The 9,821-nt window shown below is 36.9% G+C and overlaps 1 protein-coding gene across 1 annotated transcript in view; it reads right to left on the bottom strand.

The window, feature by feature from the left end:
- Window positions 1–918: 918 nt before the first annotated feature.
- Window positions 919–9,821, bottom strand: part of SOS1 (son of sevenless homolog 1 (Drosophila)) — a 93,351-nt gene continuing 84,448 nt past the window's right edge. Inside the window, exons 21-23 of the mRNA XM_014538433.1 lie at window positions 8,600–8,644; window positions 6,791–6,909; window positions 919–5,774 (exon numbers count right to left, since the gene is read on the bottom strand). Of these exons, the coding sequence (XP_014393919.1) occupies window positions 5,283–5,774; window positions 6,791–6,909; window positions 8,600–8,644 (656 nt within the window). The 3' untranslated portion in view covers window positions 919–5,282. The remainder of the gene's footprint in view (window positions 5,775–6,790; window positions 6,910–8,599; window positions 8,645–9,821) is intronic.

A 9,821-nucleotide genomic window follows, 5' to 3' on the forward strand; every position in this document is an offset into this window, starting at 1 on the left:
GCTGTGCCTTAGAGACTTAAGTGCCCTGAATCTGTGATGAGCTAACATGATTAAATAGAAAAGCAAACCAACTGGTTAAAACTCAAAGAAAGTGACGTTATAAGAGCCAATTCAGAATTGTTTGACTAATATCAATATTAAAGTTATTTTCCTATAGCTAATTGATTACCTAAATTATATACTCAATAATACATACTTGGATTTCACAGTGGCCTACAAGTGAAATTTGGTCTTTAAACTGGGGGCAGGGCACAGGACCACTAATAAATTTTAGCTGTTTCTGAAAGCATTCCTCCAAATACTAGGAATCAAAGTTGAGTCGGTGGTCTCAGTCATTAACTGCCACTTGATGTTGGCTAAATCATCTCAGCTCCAGGCCTCCCTTGCTTCAATTTTTAAATAAGGATATTGGATCTCTAAGGGTTCATCAGTTTTTACATTGTCTAGTTCATCATGAATAACTGCACATTTGCATAATTCTTTACAGTGTGCAACTGTGAACTGTACCTTTCCATGCCACGCCTAGACAGAACTGCTAAATGTCAGGCTGCTGCGTTCCAGCAGGTCTCAGCAAAACTTGCCGATCGAGGAACTGTGATATCATAGAACTTTTATGGGCGACAAATGCCTTAGGCATCTGAAACTTCATACAGGTGACACCCAAGATCACTAAAGTACTAATTTTCATCTCAAGGGCCTCCCACTCACTACAATCACAGGGCTTGATGCAGAAGGAAATACTGAACTTCTTTTATAATATTGTGATAACAGGAATAAGCACCCCCAAGGCAAGGCCATGATAAAGAGCAAACTATTTCTCTGTGGCAAGTATGAGCTAAAATGAAAGACACTAATGACATTAAAAATAGTGTCCTCTAAGATACCAGAAAATACATGCAAAAATAATACACTGTGGGCTATGTAAGGCATTTTTCTTTATTATTTTTCAGTTTATCTTAGTAATGCCAGAAAAATAACAGCCATTATTTTCACTTTAAATGCAAACCAAATACTGCTGCACATAGAGTACAAAGATTACCTACGAACATAGTTAGGTACAAAGGCCATATTAGATGTATAGACCACACTTTGTTTTTACATTAAAGTAAGACTGACAGCAATTTTTCGACAATTATTTTAGCAAATACTGTGCTACTAAACAAAGGCAAATACACGCATATATACATAAACATGTTTCAACTAAAGTTATACATGTCACTTTGACAAACAAAGGCTTCTTCTCTGGTATTTCACCAGATATTTGCACCCCAAAGTCCCCTGCCCTGATCCCGCCCCCAAATGCTGACTTGATCTGAAGAAAAAAATTAGAGATGTTCTTAATTAAAGGCACATTTGGCAGCTACTGAAAGTGGCATGCATCTCGCACAGGTGCGCGCTCCCTAAAGCCACACATGTGACTTCCACCGTTATGCATCTTGTTTCTTTGAGTGGTAGTCCAATATGATCCACCTTTAGCTAACTTGCTTCATAATTTTGCAGCAATCGGCTACTTAATGCACTATTTTCATTAAAGGCAAAAGGGAAATTTACTCACAGTCGACAAAAAATGCACTTTACGGTGTCAAAAATGGAAAATAAGGCATGAAATTTACAAAACAAGTTACAAGTGCTTTTGTTGTTTAGATTTATCATATAGACCTCATGCTTCTTAACTAGAGCTCAAAACATTGTATCGGCTCATGTATAAAGGATTATGAAATGACTTTAAAAGCTAGTAATGAGATGTTTCAAAAGAAAAATATTAAGTAAACTAAGTCATCATTTTCCCTTATAGTTTTACTGCATAAGTCTTTCAGCCAAACTGATACTAGCCTTGTGATGTTTATCTTACTAGTAAAGATTAATATGCAACACAACAGGACCTGCACTTGTATAACAAACAATATAGGTTAAAAGAACAAGTTAATCTACCCATAGCAGCAGAATACCAAGAAATAAATGGTTAAATTTGTTTCATTCTAAATCTGGAGGGAAAAAAAGGTTTTTCTCAATATTATGTACACTAATAAGTTGGGACACCCCTCCCTCCATTTCTCATTTTGTTGAGCCATTTAAAACTGAATTTAAGCTGTCATTAAAAGACAAACAATGAAATACATGACTAAAGTAAGCTAAACTTGAGAATTAAGACAAGAGCATGATCATAGATACCAACTAACTTTTGGTTTGCTTAATTTTTGATTTGTGGGAAAAAACATTAAGAATTTAGAACCGTAATTTAGCCTCCATCTAAAATAGTACTTGTTCACTAGACTGTTGTTGATTGTAGTATAATTCATGTGGCATGCTCTTTGCTAATTTCAGATCCAGTAAAGCAAAACATTCTTGAGTTGTTGGAGCACAGTAACTTGCTAAATACATATTTTGATACCCAATAACCTTTAATTAAACAAACTTTTAATGTTTGTATATTTCCTGATAATTTGTACTCTTAAAATACATTGAAGACTGGGAAGAGTAAATAACCTTTGAATAAATTTAGAAACATGTACTTATCTGTTCCTGCTTTTAAAAGTGCTTAGATATATGAAAAGGCTCCCTTTCTGTTATATTAGTTATTAGCCCACTTAAATAAATTCAACCTAGAAACATTTTCATTGTGTGATCCAAAGATAATGAAACATCTAAGAACATTTCTATTTCTAAAAGATATGTTCCATATTTTGAAACCTGGTTTTGAAAGTCATGCTGCTTGACTGTCTTATAATGTTCTGGATTCAAAAGCAGAATTTTTTGGTGATGCATTTATCTTCTCAGCCACTTCTTGTCCCTAAGTACATTTTAGTTACTACAGACAATAAATTTGTCAGCTAGTTAATGTTGCAAAAGTGAAGGCAAGGATATGGTTTTCTCACCATTTAAGGGTATCCAATTGGAATTTTTCTAATTAGTTACCACTGCAGAAAATATTTTTACCCAGATGTCACATTTCAAAATAAAGAAGTATCCCTCTCCCCACAATGCACACAAAGCCAATGCAGTGGTCTCCTAAAACCACTGGTTCTAGAATGGTTCCCCCTTTGCAAAGTACGATTAGAGCGCCAAATCTTGATTTTTTCCCCCTCTTTATATGGTCAGGCAGGTTGAAAACCCTTATTGAAGGTGAACATACTGGCCAGATACTGAATGGGCTCCAATGTGACTCTTCTCAGGTTCTCATTTGGAGTGGGGATGGGGTGATTAAAAAGAGTAATGATCACTAAGACATAAAAAGGGAAATCCTAGGGACAATGAGGCTGGTCTAATAAAAACTCATGGGAGATTCTGGAATGTGTATTATGATTAATCTTAGCAGCACTAGTAAGTAGGCTTAGATAAATACTTATTGAATGAATGGTCTTACAGACACTGTGCATACAACAGTGGATTTGAAATTAATTTTTGGGAGACTATTAAAAGGCTACCTACCATAATAGGAATGGTGCAGATATTAAACAAAGATTCAACTCTAACAAATAAATAAGCATATGCTAGGATGGATTGCTTAATGATGATGCAATCAACATTCTGGTCTTAAAGGACTATATACTGTACTATTGTAATGTACATTTAATGCTCTAATACATGTCACAGGAAATTATTAAAGCATTGGGTTTTCCCATAATGCAGCACTTCTAAAATGTCTCTAATGGCATGGTTAACAGAATTGCTGACATGTTGCTTCATTATTCAGATACATGCTGATACTGATGAACTGATGACTCTCTAAGGATGGAACACTGCACATTTCACAGACATTATAGTGGAGATTAAAAAAACTTTTTCTCTTCAGCAAGTTGCATGCATTTCAGTCACAGTATTTGTTAGACTCAGAAGATCAGTACATAGGCTTAATGAATAATCCATATTATGATTTTAACGATGAAGGCAGATGTTCTCTTAAGAATAGTTCTGATAGAGCAAAGACCTCAAGCAAGGTAGAATGTTTAATATAAACTTTAACAAACTGTATACATGTTGCCTAGGAAATTAAAAAACTTACAAAGTTCTGCTTGAAAGATACCCATCCTATTCTAACCAAATACTATCCTATATGCCAAACTGTAACTTCAGATCATCCTTTAAGATGAATACATACATCCAGAACTAGAAACCAAGGCATACCACAATGCGTGCTTTTATGCTTAGTGTTTGTGTGTGTGTTTCAACTGAAAGAAATAAGAATCAACCATTTTATCCATATAATAATTTAATATATGCCAGTCAACAAGGTATTTGTATCTTTATTTAATTAAATTAAAACAGACCTGCCAAGTTTATTATATAACATTCACTATATACACATGATTTAGGCAATGCAAGGTAATTCTAGATATGCTGATAGTTACTCAACTATTAGTAAAACATGAATGGTGTCAGTGATGCCCAGCAAGTACTAAGTGCTTCTTTTCACACTGGGTGACTGCATTTCCACAGTACGGTTAGAGGGACAGCTACGAGCCATGACGTGGATTACCAGTAAACTTTTGTGGGAGAAGGGGGGAAAAATGACAACCTAGCATAGATTAACAGTCTCCTAAATGTAAATTATATACTTGACAGTTACATTTTTTTAGTAAGTACTTCTGTCATGTTAATGACACAAAACTTCTCGTTTGAAGGCAACACCACCACGTTTTGTTTGTATCGGGAGGATGGGTGGGATAGACTCTTAAAATTGGTATAATTATTCTTTAAAAAAAAGTACCTCTTTGGTGAAGCCTTGGTACCCATTCAATTCATTCACTGTAATGATCTGTAAACAGGACTGTAGTACATGCTGGGCCTTGATTCCAACAAGGTCAGGCACCACAGCCTTTCCTCACAGTCCTTTGAATGATTTTAAAGAAAATATTTTAAAGTCGGACAAGTAAAAGCAAAAGAAAACAAAGGGTTATATGAAGATCCCTGTTAAGTTTTTTTTAAAAAAGTGCATAATATTTTGAATTATAAAAACTGTCATAATGTGGGCCTGCTGGACAGGAGACTGTGTTTTTCCATCCCTTTAATGATAAAGATCACTTCACAAAAACAGGGCTCCAACCCATTGGCTGGAAAAAGTCCCTTAAATTGGGTATCAGGTGCAAACAGTTGTCCAATTCCTCTAGATCAGTCTTTCCATGTTCGTCTAGGTTAAAATTAATTGTCTTATACTGCATCTTGAAGTAGAGTCGTTAGTGTTTGGAGTTCTCATTTTAACTCCTCAGTGCTGGCACATTCAGTGCATCCATTGCCAGCAATGGATTTGGGGACAGGGAAATGTACATCCAGTACAGAGGAACTCAGGAAGAATGGGCGTTCTCCAACAGCGGTGGTCCATCTCTGTGCATGGATGGGTGTGTGTGCTCCCTTTTGTAAGTTTTTGGAGGGAGTTTAGGGATATGTTGAGAAGTGCTTTGCCGTGGAGGAACAGGTGGCCCAGCAATGGAATGAAGGTCCACTTCTTGTGTCAATGGTGGTGATGGCAGATGTCTCCTCGTGCCATGAGGAGAAGGTGTTTGAGGAGGAGGTGGTGTAAAGGGGGAAGGGCTGTTTGGAAAGAAGGCATTGCTGTGATCACTTTTTTTGCCCAAAGGGGGAGGTTGGAGATGTAGTGGTGAGCTTGAGAAAACATCAGGTGTCCTCACAGGTTCTCGTGGTGGTAATAAGGGAGGGCTTTCAGGAGCATCTGATATGGAGGTCCGGTCTGATATTGAGTATCGTGGTGAATAGGCTTTTGATGTGGGCTGCCTAGGAGGAATTGCTGGGGGGCTGTCCAAATGCTTAGACATAATCTAAGACAAATGAAAAAAACAACAACATTTATTAGTAATTTCACATATGTAGTACCAAGAACATGTTTAAAATCAAGTTGGGGTTTTCAAACATGCTATTGGAAGAGCCCTAGGTATGGATCAGGTAGTTCTTCATATGTTTTAAATGGGAGTGTATGCCAATTCATTAAAAAATTTTTTTTCAATGTTTTACTTTAATTTTTTCAATTTTTGTTGTTTGCTACTGCTTGCTTACCTATCAGTCTATCTAATATAAGATCTTTTCTTTTTTAACATAAGTTACCTGTTAATTTTATAATATTAACCCTACTATATTTATATTTCATGTTCCACAAAGAGTGTCTTGATTTATCCAGGTGCTCTGCCCTTTGGACACTTGGAGAACCACTGAATCAAGTTAACAGTTGGCAAAGACAGAAGTTTAAGTGGAAAAGTAGCTGTTATGAGTCTTTAAGGTCTCTTCCAACTCAGAATCTGCATGAAAATCCCACTTAAGAGCATGTCAGATTCACTATTAAAAGGGTTCAGATAGGTAACATTTAGCACTTAAAATGTGCTTTTATATAAAGCTTCAGACCTCTTTCCTTCTTTCTCTCTCTCTCTGTATTTTTAAGAGCTGCTTGAGACTATATTAGTCTTACTTTATAGATTAAATTTGTTTTTTCCTTGATAGTATCTATGACTTAGATTAACAAGGGTTTTGATAATATACCAAAATACAGTGGGGCCTTGACTTACCAGTTTTTTGAGATACCAGCTGTCTCTCAGCAGATTTTTTGCATTGAGTTGACAGAGTAATTTGAGTTAACGAGCTCCTTAACGAGCTCGGTCTCGGAACAAATTAAACTCGTAAGTCAAGGCCCCACTGTAAACATAGTAAATCTGTATTTAATCCTTGTTTAAACTCCATGTAGCCCAAGTACTCTAATCCAGTAAGAACTAAACTACACATAGCAATTGAGGCTAATGTAACTGCAATGATCCCAGTTTCCAGGTCACAAGGTTTTCCACTTTACCTTAGATGGCGAAGATTCCACAGGGGCTGACTCTGGTCGTCTTCTTGGAGGAACAGGAGGGGGGACAGGCACTTCATCAGTGCCCTTGGTTAAGCTTATAGACGATACTGAAGCAGATCCTGTAGAATGTTAAAATTTTTAAAAAGGTCACAGAATTTTATTTCACCTATTAATCCTGAAAAGGCTTAGCTGGAAACTGCTTGTATTTATTAAAAGAAATGTACAGAAGTATCAAAAGCAGTTCAATAAACCAATACCCGATAGGATTCCTTTATTAAAGCAAACTGCTATAAAAGCATGCAGAAATATTTTTAGCAGAATTTTCAGAAAAAAAAGTTGCCTAACATATTCTGTTATTTTGCTTTTTGAACAAAATAATATCCCTACTGTTAATTTATAATTGGAATTTTTTAATTTGGGTCTGTCAGGTTTCTGGGAAAGATAGCAAACTATTAAAAACCCTTGGAATGATTATTTTTCTTAAGCTTTTGTGATGGGCTCCCCCCCACCCCCCAACTTTGTTAGTATAGAATTTTCCTACCCTTACTGGATAGTGCTTGGAATTAGTTCTGATCTTAACCACTCTCCCCAGCAATTCTCTCCAAGGATGCCAGGGAGAGAGAGAATCTAGTGTCTGCAGGAGCGGTCTCTCCTCATTTTCTTAGACATAGGCTCTCCTTGGTGAGTAAGAAAAATCAGGTTCATCATAGTCTAATCTACAAGTTTTAATTGTGATGGAGCTATTCAAGATGAGTGAAGCAGCCCTGATAATAAAAACAGAAATTACATTAGAAGCTACTGAACCTGATTTAAGAATAAGTTGATGAACTGGCACAAAAAAAGTAAGTAAAGCTTCTAATTGGAACCTATCTTACAGACATTTTGATGACAAGGGCATAATATAGGCATGTAAATAATTACACTTTGAAAGATATCACTTATTAAGTTGTTAGGCGAGTTTATGAGCACTATAAAAAAGATAAGAAAAATACTTAAACAATCATTCAAAATCATACAGGCAGGTTCTTTTTTCCTTTAAGCACTGACAGCTTTTATTTAGACAATTAGATGTTATAACAATATAGAATTTAAAAAGAGTACTTTGTGTATTGATATTAGTCAACCAAGTAACATTTTGATACCTACCTTTTTTTTTCTTATGAGACTATGTTATTTAGCTTATAATTAATATTCCTTGTACATATTTTGAAATCATTTGAATGAAGGACAGCAAAAGACATTAGCTTATTAGTTTAAAATTGATGGAATAATTTGGTAAATTATTAGTTTACTTTAAAATGAAAAGCAAATATCTACAATGGAACATTATTTTGCTTAACAGTGATGAATAGGCCATATAATTTAAGTAGTTACAATTATAAGATAGTTCTTCTAAAGTCAAATAACAGTTATTTGCAATCTGTGCTGTCGCCAGGCTAAGTGTGTTTTGTGGTTTAGAAACTGCACATAGCTGCCAGCATTCCCATATGCGCATGCATGCTCTTGCTTTTTTATCAAGTTGAGCATTAAATAATTGAAACTCTACAGTTGGAAAAGAGAAATGGTTAAATGTGGAAGCCATCCATATAATACTGTTCTTTTAAAAGAGAAAAAGGTTTTATAAAAGCATAAAAAGTCTGTAAGTTTAAGCAAATCATTTATAATCAAAAGAAGGCCTCACTTCTAAGATGTTGCAAGCAAGGTGTACCAACACTATCAGACTCAAAAAGAGGTTCAGCAGGAAAGGTTACACTTGGTTTAATTTTTAAAGCCAAAGCGAGAATTGAGTCTTAAACCAAATATACTAACTTGGGCCATGGGACAGTGTAACTTGGATAAAGACGGTATCGCTGCCTGTGAAAGGAAACAAGAAAAAGTAGTTTTTTTTTTCATTGATATAGTCAACTCAATTGTAAAAATTTAGGATAAAAATGTTACTTCTGTCATTCTTGTTTAAAGAACGGTATAATAGTAAAAGCTCATTACTACTTACTTTTGAGAAAAATAAAGAATTAAATTGAATTAATATCATATTGGGAATTTTGAATATTCCTTTTATATTCACTACTTGATGTCAATAATTAAATTAAAAGCATTCATAAGAAAACTAAAATATGCTATATTAGTGGAAGACTTAAAATAGGTATAAACCCAATTTGAGCAAAGAATTCGCTGGACATACAGAAATATGTTATGTAAGATTTTGAAAACTCAAATTTGTAAAATAAGTAGTAAATAATGAATTTCTGATATATAAATTATAAAATAAAAAGGAATTTCTTACTAATATTATTATATACTAGAGGCCTGGTGCACAAAAATTTGTGCACTCGGGGCGGGGGCTCCTTCAGCCCTCTTGCAGTCTGGGATCCCTCAGAGGATGTCCACCTGCTGGCTTAGACCCGCTCCCTGGGGGATTGGGCCCAAGCTGGCAGTCAGACATCCTTCTGGCAGCCTGGCAGCCGCCAGGGGATGTCCACTTACCAGCAGGGAGCAGACCTAAGCTGCAGTTGGACATCCTTAGTGCTGCTGAGGAGGCAGGAGAGGCTCCCGCCACCATTGCTGTGCTGGCAGCCATCAGCCCGGCTTGTGGCTGAGCAGAGCTCCCCCTGTGGGAGCGCACTGACCACCAGGGGACAGTTCCTGAATTGAGCATCTGCCCCCTGGTGGTCAGTGTGTGTCATAGTGACCAGTCATTCCTAGTCGTTCTGCTGTTAGGGTCAATTTGCATATTACCCTTTTATTATATAGGATAGAAGCCTGGTGCACGGGTGGAGGCCGGCTGGTTTGCCCTGAAGGGGTGTCCTGGATCCGGGTGGGAGTTCCGCTGGGGTGCCTGGCCAGCCTGGGTGAGGGGCTGATGGTGTTTGCAGCTGGTCACACCCTCTTCAGGGTGGGGGTCCCCACTGGGGTGCCTGGCCAGCCTGGGTGAGGGGCTGATGGCTGTTTGCAGGCTGGTCAAGCCCCCCCCAGTGGGGACCCTAACCCCATGGAGGTTTGGCCAGCCTGGGTGAGGGGCTGATGGCTGTTT

This window comes from Myotis brandtii, unplaced genomic scaffold, assembly GCF_000412655.1.
Source record: "Myotis brandtii unplaced genomic scaffold, ASM41265v1 scaffold191, whole genome shotgun sequence".
NCBI classification, from domain to species: domain Eukaryota; kingdom Metazoa; phylum Chordata; class Mammalia; order Chiroptera; family Vespertilionidae; genus Myotis; species Myotis brandtii.